This window comes from Cyclopterus lumpus, chromosome 25, assembly GCF_009769545.1.
Source record: "Cyclopterus lumpus isolate fCycLum1 chromosome 25, fCycLum1.pri, whole genome shotgun sequence".
In the NCBI taxonomy this organism is placed as follows: domain Eukaryota; kingdom Metazoa; phylum Chordata; class Actinopteri; order Perciformes; family Cyclopteridae; genus Cyclopterus; species Cyclopterus lumpus.
In genome coordinates this window covers 12,018,820-12,034,302 of record NC_046990.1, presented here as the reverse complement: position 1 = coordinate 12,034,302, position 15,483 = coordinate 12,018,820, and the positions used below count along the sequence as shown (strand labels likewise).

The following is a 15,483-nucleotide window of genomic DNA, read 5'->3' as shown; positions in this document are numbered from 1 at the left end:
CCCACGTCGTGGCTTGTCTTTCTTCTCACTGTATCATCATTATGTGCAGTGTGTCCGTGAGTACTTGTGCTGCTGGCCGGGACTCTGGAAACAAACAACAAATAAAACACAAATGAGCAAACAAATAAAAACAAAAGGAAACAAAAGGAACCGCAACATGACCTCTGGATTTAGAGTTTCATCAGGTCAGCTGATCGACTTCATGGCTGTCGTCAGCTCCTGAGCACAAGATGTGGTATCATTTGCATGCGGTCTTACATCATCCGCGAGCTCACTACGGCATCAGCACGTGGTGCTTAGCCGTCCCTTTGTGCTCATTGGAGTGGCAGCGGGGCACCAGAAAGGTCCTGAAAAGGACATCTGGCCGTAGAAGTGAAAAGGACGTCCGTCAGGGACAGCCTATTGAGCCCATGGGCTTCGGGGACGGACACTGTCCGTAGGTGAAAGACATGTGTGCTCTGGGACAAAGAGGCTGCGTGTCTCTGCGGCACAGTGAACCACAGCATCTCCCCAAAGATGGGGGGGGGGGCACTACTGTGACGACCAGATGGTCAAGATCATTGAGGTTTTTTTCATGTGCAAGTAACATGACCTCAGCACTCTGGGTTTCACAAGTATCCCGCAGCTAACACACACACACACACACACACACACACACACACACACACAGATGAATGACAAGTGTAGCCCACAGCTAAAGACACTGAAGTCTGAATGGAAACCAGACCTGCTGGGGTCCATTCAGAGCCGGTTTCGGTCAGGGTCACAAAGGTTATGTGGTACAGCAGCATCACCAATCAGGCCTCCAACAGGCCACACCAAAACACACTCATCACACACCCAAGAGAGAGGGTTGTGTCGGAGGAAAGGGGGAAGGGGAGGGGGCACAATCCCAGATCCATGCTTGTGTATTGATTGGGGCTCTGGACTCCCAGCAGACCCCTTTTAATGGAAATCCAGACAAACGCGTGGACGCACTGGCCTCATTGGTGGCTGAGAGGCTCTCCTGGGCTGCTCGTCCCCATCACCCCAACCCCTCGTCCAATCCTCTGGCCACTCCACTGGGTGGGGGCCAGACCCCCTGAGCCCACCCTCTAGTCCCTCATGCATCGCACTCCTTGTTTCCCCTTCTTCCGTGTTATTGGGTGGAGGGATGTTTTAATCCTGGACTCACACCAGGAGTCTCCCTGTGAGTTCTCATCTGCAAAGCACCCTCGGGGAACCGGCCCCGTCCTGATTGGCACCCAGAGAGCGCGTCTAGACGTGATCACGCATGCGAACGCACCTGCTCTCTCTTTTCTGGGACCATTTCAACGCGACGCTTGTGTCGTTTCCACTTTCAGAACTGGAGTTGGAAATGATCGTGTTGCCCCATCCTATGAGTTATTTAATGGCAGACATCAGTACATGAGGCCGAAACGGACCACTGTGTGCGTCCTTGTTTTTGTAGTATTTCAGTGGTAACCCAGTTACGCTGTGGGAAGACACCTCACATGATGGGGAGTAATGAATTGAATGTAATGGATGGGGTTAAAATGCACCAGTCATACGGGGCGAATTCAACACCTCCCTCTGGGAGCACAAAGCAACACAAGGAGAGGATTCATCCAACAGCCATTTAGAGATCAGTGAACATCAAGTGTCCACGTGTGTGTTAAGATATCTATCTCCTGGTGGGGGTGGAGAAACGACGACAACAACAACAACAACAAAACAAACACCGGCGCATTTCATGCTTTTCTCAAACACCCCCAGAGTTCTCCTTCCTTCAGGTAAAGCCTCACGCAACAGATCCTCCGTACATCCCAGCGTGCATATGCACAGATGGTGATGGCAGACTCCAGTTCGACTGACACTTTGAGGAAGCTGAAAACATGGACATCAGTTGTCGCTCAGCACTGGGTGCCAGTTTCACAGCCCGTACCAGGTCCAATGTTTCCTCCAAGCTTCTTATTTATGGCGTTGACCAAAGTGTGGGCTAATAATAATCATTTACAACTCAGTCAGAAAATAGTTATACAGTACATCATGAGAGGAATCTTTCTGCTGATATCATGGATTTGTTGTAAATAGATGTTGCCTATGACAATAAATGGAAGTTACAGGTACTTTCCTACCTGTTTGAAACAAAAACAAATCTTCAAAAAGGGGGAAAAGGTCTCACTACACGCAACAAGGTTATTGATGAATATATTATTTTTTTCCAAAACATTATTCTTATTCTTATTCTCATCGTCAGTGCTGCAGTTGGCGTCTTTGTGCAGCTCAGCCACGCCGTCAGGCCGTCAGGCGTGGCTTCTGTCGAGGACATCTTGGGGAGTCCATGTGCGGCTCTTTGTTCACCGGGCTGCTGCTGCTGCTGCTGCTGCTGCTGCTGCTTTTAACGGGAAATGTGCGAGTGCTTTTCTGATGTTCCCCCGCTGCATCGGGTCTGCAACGCCTGTCTGACAACTCCCTTTCTCGCATGCAGCCCCCCCCCCCCCCCCCCCTATACATAACATCCTCATGCGCAACGGCGCCGGAGACAAAAACGCGATGACCTGCCGCAAAGCACGGCTCCATAGAGGTGGGCGGACCCCCCCCCCCCCCCACACCCTGCCCCACACACACCAACAAAACAATGTCACAAACTCCTTCACCCCACCACCAACAGAATAATGTCAGACCCCCCCCCCCACACACACACACACACACACACACACACTTAAAGAAGCACGAGCTGCTCGCGTCTCTCAATGATAAAGTTGACATCATCTCTCCAGCCGGATGACCACGTGCTCACTCGTACTTGAACCTTTTTCGGTAACGCAACCGTTTACATCCCGGTTGGCTGTTCTTACATAAGTCGCCCAAAATGCGGCGTTTTTTTTTTTTTTTTTGTTATTGGTTTTGGATTTTTTTTGGAATTTTTTGTTTTCTTTCTCTTTCAGGTCTGCACCGGAGCTCTCGTCTCCGTGAAGGAGTCTGCGGTAACGGGAGGGAACGGGAGGTACAGCTCTCCCCTTTCTATAGCAGCTCGACTCGGGATGCCACGGGCTCGGGAACCGGAGACGGAATGGTACAACGGGAGGGCGGCTCGTTTTGTCTCGGCGAGGAGCGGAGCCGTGTAAACCAGACTGGGTGGAGCAACGCACCGCCCGCCCCATCCATCGCGCAGACGGCCTTGTGTCCCGTTCGCCCGGAGCTCGGAGAGAGACTACTGTACTGAGCGGTCTGGCGGAGAGAGAGCGAGGGGGCCGGGCCATGGGAGGGGCTAGCGCAGAGGGGGGAATCGGGAGGAGGAGGGGGCGAGGAGGAGGCGGCACGGGTGCTGTTTCTCCAGTCTCTTTCCCCTGTCTTTGTCTCACACACTCTTTTGTTAGCCATGCCTAGCCTGCTGGTTCTAGCAGGGATCATGGAGAAAAATGGGGGCTTTGCCGGGGATCTGGCCGGCTCCGGCTTCGGAGGCGACGGTCTCCTCGTGCCGCCCGACGAAGAGGAAGACGACTCCCGTGCCCTCAGGGTCGCGCTGGGCCAGTTGTCTCTGCTGGGGCTCGGGGAAGGCGAGGACGGCGGCGGAGCCCCAACAACGGGAGTGCAGGACCGGAGTAACAATAACAACAACCACCACAACCACACGAACAACGGGGGCGGCGGCGGGGACGCGGCCATCCTGCAAGGGAAGAGCAAGTTGTGCGCCCTGTACGAGAGCTCCTCGGGCGAGACGAAGGGACGAGGCTGCAACATCACGGAGTGCGTCCCGGTGCCCAGCTCCGAACATGTGGCCGAGATAGTGGGCAGACAAGGTAAACCGCTGGCTCGCATACCCCCCTCCCTCCCCGGCCCCACCGACCAGCACCCCTCCGAACTTGTGCTTTTATCCCACAACAGTGCTGCATTATCCCCTCCGTGGTTTCCTGCGTGTGTGTGTGTGTGTGTGTGTGCGTGTGTTCTCTAACTGTTACCTGGTGTTATTTGACAAAGAAAAGGGAGTGGTGTGTGTGTGCGCTCGCGTGTGTGTGTGTTTTTTTAGTGCTCCCTCGAGACATCAGCCTCCCACTTTTTTTCCTCCTGCTAGCAAGTTCTCGGGTCTCATCGTGAACCTCCGAACACGCACGAGTCGCTCGCCGCTTTGTGTTTATTTATTGTGTGTGTTTTTGTGCACAGAGGCACGGGAGCCCCCCCCCCCCCCCCCCCTCCCCTCTACTGGGCGAATTATTCTACATCCACGCCATCAATGTCAGCGCACACACGCGCGCGCGCGCGCACACTCCGGGGAGAGCACTTGCTTCCTTTGTCGTCTGAGACGCGCCAGCCGGTTCAAAAACAGGCACCGAGCGGCGGGCGAGCGGCGGCCCCGAGCTCCGCGTCCACTCGACGGGTTGAAGACACCACATGTGCCCACTGGAGCCTCCGCGGAGGAGACGCGGTGCCTCTTTGCAGCCGCCTGCAGCTCGTTGTTTATGCCCCGGTGACGCCACCGGACAATAGACGCGTGGGCCACTTGTGTGTGTGTGTGTGTGTGTGTGTTTATTTCAAATGACGGGAAGTTCAATCCAACACACGTTACATATTCTGCACGTTTTTTCTTCTTCTTATTCCAGTTAGTTTTTATTTATTTATTATTGAACAAAGACCTGAAGTTGAATGACAGCAGCTGTCAACAAAGGTGTGAAGGGGGGTTAGGGGGGGGGGGGGGGGCATTAGGTCTCGATGGCATTAAAAGGTGACTCAGCGAGAAGTTGCACCAGGAGGTGGGGTCCTTTTTTACAAACAAAGACAAAATAATAATAACAACAACAACCACAAACAGGATATCCTGTTGTTTGTGCTTATTTGCAGTAACGTTGTCAGGTGTTTTTCTTCTTCACTGTATCCAGAATGTACGCCCCATATTTAACAAGCATGGACCTACAGCTGGTGTTTGTGTGGCTGCACCTAGGGGGGGGGGGGGGGGCAGAAAAAACAACAACAAAAAACAAGGACTGGGACAAGCATCTAAAAAGCTGAATGGGAGTCACGCCTTGGAGCTGAACACAAGGGGCTCCTCATGAGCCCCACTTCACTGCACACTCTCAATACCACATGGTCGCCTGTCAGGAGAGGGAGAAACAGGGGGGCTGGACTGGGAGTACAAAGACGGCAGGCGGGTGGGGTACCATCAGCAGATCCTGATTTATCAACGAAAACAAACAGGTCTCGAATAATATCCCAGGGGGTTCAGATGGCTCCCGGTTCCCCTTTAAAACCCCCCAATACCGGCTCTTTCTGGCTTCTGCTGTGGTGATGTGGATTTAGCTTGTGTGGCTAAGTGCCCCCTTGTCTCCCATTGCGGCTCCTGTTCTTTACTCTGAAGTGTAAGTTTTGAATTTTAATGGGGTAACCAAAGACAGCCGGAGGGTTGATCCGGTGAGTGTAGATAGAGGGCCCTTCCGCCTTGACTGAGGACTGTTGATATTTTTAGGGGGGGTGTTGAGACGAGCTGCCTTTAATTCGGGGCCCCCCTTCATGTTTGGCTCTGCGTACCCTTCTATGTACGCATCACGGCCCGCCTGGTTGAACCTGACAAACGGAGGACGGGCTGGATGTTTCTCCACGCTAAGAGTGGCGGCCGTTGGTTCGCCCCCCCCCCTCTCTGCTCAGATCAGGGGGTGGGGTGGGGGGGGGGGGGGGGGGGGCTTTGTTATCATTCACGCTCGCAACACAGTTCAATAGCTGCAACGTGCATTTGTCTCCACTGACCTCAATCTCGGGTAGCGATTCATTAATCTTCAGCCCTATTTTGTTGACAGGCAATTCTTTAATTGAGGCATTAATTTTGACTAATTAAAAAGTGCAATGTCGTCTAGGAAAACAGGAATTTGGGAATCGCTCTTTGATCCCTCGTGGCATGAACAGCTCTGTCAGCCCAACTCAAGGCGGTGGCCACAAAGGGCGTTTTTAGGTTTTGGATATGACCAACGCTAAACCCTTAGAGCGTCACTATCCTTGTGTCCGGTCCCTGAGGAGCAAGTGGGCCTATTGAGCAGCATTAGAGCTGGTCTTCACCTTAGGGTGCCTCTGAACCCTTTGATACCCCCTGCTGTGATTTTCAGACGGGAAATGTGATGATGTGATCTGAGACACCTGGAGTCTGGTAAGATGAGCTCAGATTTGTCCACAGAGTAGGCGCCCGCCCTCGGTTGTCCAAAGAAAGGCTCCGGCCTCTTCAACACGCCGGCCCGACACGAGAAAAGGCCCCGATGTAAGTCGTCAATAAACGGTAATGAGGGAGCTGCTGGAATTTCTGAATGAAAACCGACCCGAGCAATGCCTGATGCATCCTCCATGGAGTGTAATATAAACAGAGTCCCACTGTGATCCTCTTGACCTCAAACGTACCTGAGAGTCCTCCTAAAGAATCACAGATGTACTGTTCTGTCCCATCACGGCGTCAATAACATTAACCTGCACGCTCTCACCGTGACACTCTGCCTTTAGAAGCCGTTAATAGAGTAAACTATTGCACTCTGTTCAGATGTACAGCAGTGAATGTCCCAAAAACAAAGCATATGTGTTGTCTCGTGAGGTCAAGGTGAGGTCAAGCGGCTCTTACGTCACGTCGGTGCTGGTTAAAACGTCTGCAACATCCATGTATGTATAACATGTATATAACACACTGTATGTATAACATGTATATAACACTCACTTGTTACTGAGCTCAGTAAGAAGTGAGTCGGATTTAGCACTAATAAATAAGTGCATATGCTTAAGTGCTGGAAACCGCATAAATCACTCGGTGTGTCCTTTGCCAGTAAAAACATGCAACACATTAATTGGTCTTAATTGGGGACTAAATCTGAATTTTGAAAGGTTTTCTGTTTGCCCGCATTCGACTTATTTTAAAATGTATGTTGTTGACTCTGCAGGTTGCAAGATCAAAGCCCTGCGGGCCAAGACCAACACCTACATCAAGACCCCGGTCAGAGGAGAGGAGCCCGTGTTCCTAATCACCGGCCGGAAGGAGGACGTTGCACTGGCCCGCCGGGAAATCATCTCCGCCGCGGAGCACTTCTCCATGCTGCGGGCGTCCCGCAACAAGCTGGGAGTGTCCTTTAGCGGCTCCCCGCCCACACCGCTGCCGGGTCAGACCACCATTCAGGTGAGAGTGCCATACCGTGTCGTGGGGCTGGTCGTGGGGCCGAAAGGCTCCACCATCAAACGCATCCAGCAGCAGACCTGCACTTACATCGTCACCCCCAGTCGAGACCGCGACCCCGTCTTTGAGATCACGGGGTCGCCGAGCAACGCCGAGAGGGCCCGCGAGGAGATCGAAGCGCACATCGCCTTCCGAACGGGAGGCCTGCACGACCACAACAACGAGAACGACTGTCTGGGGCCGAACGGGGGCAGCAGCCCGGTGGGCAGCGGCGGCGGTCTGGAGAGCCGGCTACAGCAGGTGTGGGGGCTGCAGGGGGGCCAGCGCAAGCCTCTCACCAGCAGCTACCGCCAGAACTTCTCAGACGCCATGGTGGGAGGGGGAGGCGAGGGAGTGGGGATCTACAGCAAGAGCAACTTCTCCAGCTCCGGGGAGAAGCCGTGCTCTTATTTCGGATCGGAGGGCACCCAGAGCTGGGGCGACCCAGACTACCCCAAACAGGTGGCCTTCTACGCCCAGCAGCGGTCCAAGAGCTTCGGAGGCCTCCCGCTCCCGCTGACCAGACTCTCCCCCGGCCTGTCCGAGTCCTGCGGAGGCGGGAGCAACAACAACTCGTCAGTCACCAGCATCGTGTCCGTGTCCGGCTCCCCTCACGCCCAGGCCCGCCGCGCCCACAGTGAGCCCACCTCAGCCGGAGAGGGTTTCCCGGGCCGCCTGCCAGTGCCGGACTCGCCACCGATCACTGTGCGGGACTGCATGACCTGCTTTGAGAGCAAAGTGACGGCTGCCTTGGTGCCCTGTGGCCACAACCTCTTCTGCATGGAGTGCGCCATCCGAATCTGTGAGCTCAACCACCCCGAGTGCCCAGTGTGCCACACCCAGGTCACTCAGGCCATCCGAATATTCTCTTAAAAACAACATCAGTTTTTATCATTAGTTCTGTCAGTGTTTGTTCAATAATTATTTACTGTTATTATGATTATTATTATAATACACATTTTTGTTTTCCAGAAAATTTACAAACAATCAAGCAGATATTTTAGAAGGCACTGCTTGCTTTACTAAAAAGTATAAGAAATATTTTTAAGTTTTTCTTTTATATATATATATGCATATATATTTTATAAAAGTTTTGTTTATAAGAGAAGTATAGTACCTTGCATTTTCAGTTTTTTGACTGCTGCTGTTTTTCATTCATGAATCGCAGTGTAGGCAGAGGTAGACAGTAATGTGAACATTTTATTATTCAAATTTTTTATTTTACCATGAAGTGGGTTTATATGGAAGGAAGAAGATGATTGTTGAGATACCCAATCTGCACCTGACTGACCCAGAAAGTCAATGTTGTTATTAGAAGGAGAGGTAAAAAAAACACAGACTTGTCATTGCACCTTACAATCATCTTGGTCTAAAATAGGATTTTTAATCATACCTTAAAATTTCGGGAGCTGATGTGAAGGTGAATTCAGCCTTTTTCAGTTTTACTGTGATGGTGGTTTGATTTAATTGGTCCAAAACAGATATTAATTTTAGCAAAATGAAAATGTGAATAGATTGGTTCGAGTCAAAGCCATGTACTCTTTACAAGAACCCCCCCCCCCCCCCCCCCATTTCATTCTTATACCTTTAAAGTCTTACAAACCGGATTGATGCAAAAAAAAAAAAAAAAGAACATGAACAGGACATTAAATCATTTATTTATGGTAATTGGTTACATTTTATTGGTGTCCTCATTCACAGTAAAACACGTCTTTCCAGCAGCTCGGTCGCGGCAGCTTGTTGAAAGACTCCGGGCCTTGAAACGCGTGTGTGTGGTTCCTCGGTTGGCTCGGAGCATTTCATTTGGGATCGGTCCAGTTGGCCAGGTCTCCGTCTCCCCGATGGACTTGTTTCAAAGCCACCTTCATTGTCTCGTGCGGTCATCTGGCCACGCGGCGACGCAGCGAGCGCTCCGGTCAACAAGCACCTCTCGAGGTGTGCACTGTAAATAAAGAGGGAATCGGTACGCCGGACAGAAGCCGAGTAGAACCCGTCCAGCGGTTCCTGAATCGGCAACGCACTCCGATTTTGAAATAGTTGACGGTGTGAAATGCAGAGTCCCAAATCAGTAATCCTTCCTCCGCGTTCCCCAACGGCATTGAGCTCCGAGGGCCAGCTGTCGCCCCTGTAATTAGCAAAGCTGTACAGGAGCAGGTGTTTCGTGGCACACTGTAGCCGTGACCCCGAGTTGGAGGTCTCGCCTAGCCCCCTTTTCTTTCTCCCTTTTCTTTGGGAGGGGCTTTTATGTCTCGCCTGCTTACAGTTTGAGCGTTAGCTTTGCCTCTCCGAGCGGCGCATTGTCTGGGCCCGGCAGCGGCGCTCGGACACGGCCTGGATCCACTCATTGACAATTAGGCAAATGGGTCGGTCCAGGTGCGGACCGTGCTGGGGGGGCTCTGGAGCTTGTATGAGGGGGGCGACGGGGTCCCGCAGCGAGCCCCTACCCACTCCGCCCCAACCGTCACAGGCACGGTGGGGGCTGGATGCAGCTGGGCGAGTAGGACCCCCTCCTTCCCCTCCCCCCCTCCGAGCTATCCCTACTGGGGAGAGGGGGCCTCTTTTGTCCCAAAACACACACACACACACACACAATTTGAAAGACACTAGCTGAATGTGGCAGCGCCTGTGAGGGGAGAAATAAATGCTCTCCAGACATCGGGGGATTCCCCCGTTACCTGTTTCCAACGGTAACGTGGCTGTGCACCCGTTCCTAATTATGGAACTGAGGAAAGAGCTTCACTCCCCCAACAGCACCGCCTTGACATTTGGGGGGGGGGGCAGCGCCAGATCGTGTCAGGCCGCTACTGTATGGGACATCCTGCAGCTGCCCCCTTCACTATGGACACCCGGGCTTCAGCCAATAGAACCCCCCCCCTCGCTTTGAGCTTCCAGAATGAAATCAGACAATTGTAATTGACAGGAAAGCAGAGGAAACGCCCCATTTAACCAGCACTCATGCTGAATCAAATTACACACCCTCTGCCTTCGCCCCAGCCGGGGGAGAGCGGATGGGGGTAGGGATTAAAGCTGTTGAATGATAGCAGTGGAGAAGGGGTGTGGGGTGTGGGGTGGGGGGGGGGTGGGGGGATTCGTTTTTGCCGGAGAAAAAGAAAAGTATGCTCCCCAAAAAAGAAAGAAACCGTGCGGATCTTATTTTATTGATCGTCCGAGTCCTGCAGAGCTGTCGTCACATTCAGGACCCGGACGTCTCTGGACTCAACTCGGCTTCTGTCTCAAAAACATATTCAGCATTTACAGCGAGTGTCTTCCGGGACACAAAGGCCCCTCCTTTTCCTTTTCCTTTTCCTTTTTCTTTTTTTACTTACAAAGAAAAAACACAAACAAACCGTATAAAGCAGACGGGCCACTAAAGCAAAAAAAGAACAAAATAGAGAAAGTGCCCTGAGATCTATCGGACGTAGGAATAAAGACTGACGAGGGAATAAAGAATAAAGACTGACGTAGGAATAAAGACTGACGAGGGAATAAAGACTAATAAAGACTCTGACGAGGGAATAAAGAATAAAGACTCTGACGAGGGAATAAAGACTCTGACGTAGGAATAAAGACTGACGAGGGACTAAAGAATAAAGACTCTGACGAGGGAATAAAGACTAATAAAGACTCTGACGAGGGAATAAAGACTCTGACGTAGGAATAAAGAATAAAGACTCTGACGAGGGAATAAAGACTCTGACGTAGGAATAAAGACTGACGAGGGACTAAAGAATAAAGACTCTGACGAGGGAATAAAGACTAATAAAGACTCTGACGAGGGAATAAAGACTCTGACGTAGGAATAAAGACTGACGAGGGACTAAAGAATAAAGACTGACGAGGGAATAAAGACTCTGACGAGGGAATAAAGACTAATAAAGACTCTGATGACGAGGGAATAAAGACTGACGAGGGACTAAAGAATAAAGACTCTGACGAGGGAATAAAGACTAATAAAGACTGACGAGGGAATAAAGACTAATAAAGACTCTGATGACGAGGGAATAAAGACTCTGACGAGGGAATAAAGACTAAAGACTCTGACGAGGGACTAAAGACTCTGACGAGGGAATAAAGACTCAATAAAGACTCTGACAAGGGACTAAAGACTGCCGAGGGAATAAAGACTGACGAGGGAATAAAGACTCTGACGAGGGAATAAAGACTCTGACGAGGGAATAAAGAATAAAGACTCTGACGAGGGAATAAAGAATAAAGACTCTGACGAGGGACTAAAGACTGCCGAGGGAATAAAGACTCTGACGAGGGAATAAAGAATAAAGACTCTGACGAGGGAATAAAGACTCTGACGAGGGAATAAAGAATAAAGACTCTGACGAGGGACTAAAGACTGCCGAGGGAATAAAGACTCTGACGAGGGAATAAAGAATAAAGACTCTGACGAGGGAATAAAGACTCTGACGAGGGAATAAAGAATAAAGACTCTGACGAGGGACTAAAGACTGCCGAGGGAATAAAGACTCTGACGAGGGAATAAAGACTCTGACGAGGGAATAAAGACTGCCGAGGGAATAAAGACTCTGACGAGGGAATAAAGAATAAAGACTCTGACGAGGGAATAAAGACTCTGACGAGGGAATAAAGAATAAAGACTCTGACGAGGGACTAAAGACTGCCGAGGGAATAAAGACTGACGAGGGAATAAAGACTGACGAGGGAATAAAGACTGACGAGGGACTAAAGACTCTGACGAGGGACTAAAGACTCTGACGAGGGACTAAAGACTGCCGAGGGAATAAAGACTTGTACGTAGGAATAAAGACTGATCCAGCGGACGAGGGAATAAAGAGGGAGTGCACAGTGCGTCGGCAAATTCAAGGCCTCCGAACTTAGTATTTTTGTTATTTTGTTTTCTGCCTTAATATTTTGTATTCTCAGATTGCCATTGCTTTGGCATACAAGGTAGCAACTTGGCCTTTGATAGCACCCCCACAACAACCTTTAAAATACTTATTTTTGGAGAAAAGAATGTGAATCAAACTGCTCGGTGGGGATTAGAGGGATTCAGGAAATTAGGCTCTTAAAACACTTTACTTCAAATATAGAGTAAAGCACCTTATTACAGAACATTTTGATTAATACCAAACCGACCGCTGATGGTGAAATACTTTTTCATAGAAAGACATGCACATAAGGATTCCCTATCATTTTGTTTGTATTATGGTGGTTCTTGTTCATACTGAAGTAGTACTCGTGGTAATTTGGGAGGCCTCTGGTCCTTTTAGTCACTGCTGATGACTCGGTGGAGCTTTGCACTGGTTCAATGAAGACGCTGTATGAGTTAATGAGTATTGTGCTTTATGGGAACGCACTCTGAACAACGATGTAAATACAGTGTGTGTGTCCGTTATGAACATCCAGGCTTAAAGTGCGTTTTTTATTATCTTTACACGCTGAGGGTGTCATCGTTAATGTTTTAGCATATGGAATTCAAAATGAGTTTTAGGGAGAGTAAATCTTTTATATATGCGTCCCATCATCCTTTTTGACTATAATAGTATATTAGATAGATCCATACATTTTAAGAAATATTATTTAAACTGATAAACCTAGTATTCCATCCAAATATATAGATAAGAAATTAACCAGACACTACTATAAACTGTAATAATGAATATCCTTTATGAAGCCGCTGATGTATACATCCAATATCTCAAATACAAACTGGAATGAATAGTATGTGTAATAATCCCAAATGAATACATCTGTTTCTATGTATATTAGGATGAAAAGCAATAATAGGACTATACTGGGACAATAAACAGAGGAGCCTGCTTAGTCAGTTCTTTAAATAATATTCTATTCAGCAATCAACCTTAATTATTAGGATTAATACCATTTATGTCTCATATATGCTCAAAATTAATTATGGATTCATGCCAGTGTAAAAAAAAGAAAAACCCAGATATAATGACTTCGTAACAGTTTCAGGATAAGTACATGTTCTCGTTCATCAGGGTCTTAATTGTTCTTATTATTTGTTTTACGTTGAATATCAATCAGATCACAGGGTGGGGGGGGGGGGGGGGGGGGGGGGGGTCAGAGGGTCCCGTTCACCGGGCGATGCGGTTCTGACTCCACGGCTCCATACTTGTTATTGTTTCTATTGTTTCTAGGAGGAGGAACAAAAGGTCAGACATAGCCAAAGAACAACACACGAGGAGGACTTATCACTTAACTTATTTTAGCATGAACACAATTCACCTGGTTTACCCACAAGTCTTAGAGGCTGTGGACTGAAGGCATATCATGTTCCAGTGTTGTACGATTAATTTAACACTACAGAGGCGCCGCTAACAGACTTCTCCCCAAAGAGACCAGCTTAAAGCACATCCTGGCACTTACAGGTCCTTCTGAGTCCCTTCTCTTCTGATTTCATGGTTTGGCTGATGGGAGAAAACACGTCAATCTTCCCGACAAAGCGCCCACGTGATTTGAGAAAGGAAAGAAGAAGAGAAGTAGTTGACGAGCCAGAGGAGACCCTCAGTGAGCGAAGCCGCCGGGTCCCTTGAAGGAGCCGTCGACTGTCCTCAAGTTTAACTGCATGTTAGTCAAATATAGTACAGTAGGTAAGATTTATGAGAAAAGAAGTTACGATCGCTTAAAGAATTCATCAGCCTGATACCTGAAGTTTATTTAAAAAAAGCTTTACGACCTTAAAGTGAACATCGGTTTAAAATCATATATTTACCGTGTAGTTTAACTTAGTGACACATAAAGTTTAATTATGATTCTTAAGAATATGCTACGGTGTAAGTTTCATTTGTCCAACTCACCCAGAATGAAACACTTCAGTGGGGCGGGGTGACTCAGAGACATTGGATTAAGTTCTTGTTAGTATTATTTACAATATTGTATTAAGCTTACTATTATAGTAATGGTAGAAACTTGATGTTTTTCTTCTCTTGATATGAAAAGGTCTTTATGCATTTATGTAGAATCCCTTTTTAAGGAGTGATAGGAAATCCTTATTTTCAATGGATGCACTTAAGCAATTGTACCAACTTGTCCAAATCCACATTGAGAAAGAAATGCATTTGAATGTAAAACAAAAAAAACTTAAAAAAAAGACCACTCGACTCAATGCACTCCTTATGCTTATTGTTTTGTCAATTTACAGGTGAGCTTTAAGTTTTTGTTTGTTTTTTGGAAGGAATTTGCGACGTAGACTATATTTGAGTTCTTCCACATACATTTATAGAAAGTAACTTAAAATGAAAAAAAAAAAAAAAAAACATATTACAGTTTCTCAAATCTATTTTGCTAACATGGGTTATTATTTCATAGAAAGCAGAGGAAAAAAAAAAAAGTCAGTATCTGGATGTTATTTATGAAAAGTAAAAAAAAAAAAAAATGAAGCAACATATTTATGAGTAACCTCGAGACATTTTGTTTTTTAATTAAAATGACAAGAAGTTAATATATTTCTAAACACAGGGAGGTCAGTTTCTACTAATAAGTCAAATGAGAACAGAAGTTTAGAAGTTTTATTTATGAAAGTTATGGACGCTCGACTCGAGTTCCCCATAACTGAAATGTTAACTTCAGGCGTGCACGACTTTAACACCAGTGCATTCACAATGGAATAATTACAGAAAATAATATAATATTTTTTAGAATTTGGAGATATTTTAGTCACAGAGCATCAATTTTGTGCCTCAATTCTATATTTTTCCTGCATCAGCATTCTTTGTGCAGTGCTGTAACCCCCCCCCCCCCCCCCCCCCCCCCCCCCCCCCACTAACCCATGTTACTGACTGAAACGCATAACTCATTTCCTCTGTAATCTAAACTCGCTTTTACTTATCAAACCTATAAAACACGTCACGACTGCTCGGAGTGGACGAGGCGGCCGTGGCCCTCCCGCCAATGGGGGCCACGCGCCACACTTTGATTGGTACGTTTTCTACTCGGACAGTTTGGTATCCATAGCGACGGAGCGTAATCAGCTTACAGGAAGCCTTCACGAGAGACTTTCCCCTAATCGTTCATTAGGCGAAGTGTGCAAATGGAGCGGAGGCCCCTAGGAGGACGGCGGCGCGCCGTGTAGTAGATCTATGTAACTAGACGCACACATATACACAACAGGTTCATTACCGTACTAGCTTGCATGTATGTTGTATGGTCACTTAGACGGGGGGAGCGGCGCCGGGCCGGCGGCGCCCTGTAGCGCCGTTCCTCCTCTGTAGATTTTCATAGTTGGGAGTCTCTTTGGGAAGCCGACACGGAGCCAGACAAAGAGTCCACTTCAGGCCCCGGCGTGGAGGACGGGGACGTGGCGCTCGCTGGTGACGCTCGCAGCCTTCCCA

At 48.5% G+C, this 15,483-nt stretch overlaps 1 protein-coding gene across 1 annotated transcript; it reads left to right on the top strand.

The window, feature by feature from the left end:
* Positions 1 to 2,712: 2,712 nt before the first annotated feature.
* mex3a (mex-3 RNA binding family member A) lies at positions 2,713 to 8,720 on the top strand. The gene is made up of 3 exons (XM_034528965.1): positions 2,713 to 2,802; positions 2,931 to 3,785; positions 6,888 to 8,720. The coding sequence occupies exons 2-3, from the start codon at positions 3,365 to 3,367 to the stop codon at positions 8,027 to 8,029; spliced, it is 1,563 nt and encodes a 520-aa protein (XP_034384856.1). The 5' UTR covers positions 2,713 to 2,802; positions 2,931 to 3,364; the 3' UTR covers positions 8,030 to 8,720.
* Positions 8,721 to 15,483: the final 6,763 nt, after the last annotated feature.

What these genes read in the sequence shown, in the direction of transcription:
- mex3a (XM_034528965.1), top strand. Translation starts at nt 3,365, where the DNA reads ATGCCTAGCCTGCTGGTTCTAGCAGGGATCATGGAGAAAAATGGGGGC. An exon ending in CGAGATAGTGGGCAGACAAG is followed by an intron (nt 3,786 to 6,887) that starts GTAAACCGCTGG and finishes TTGACTCTGCAG; the next exon opens with GTTGCAAGATCAAAGCCCTG.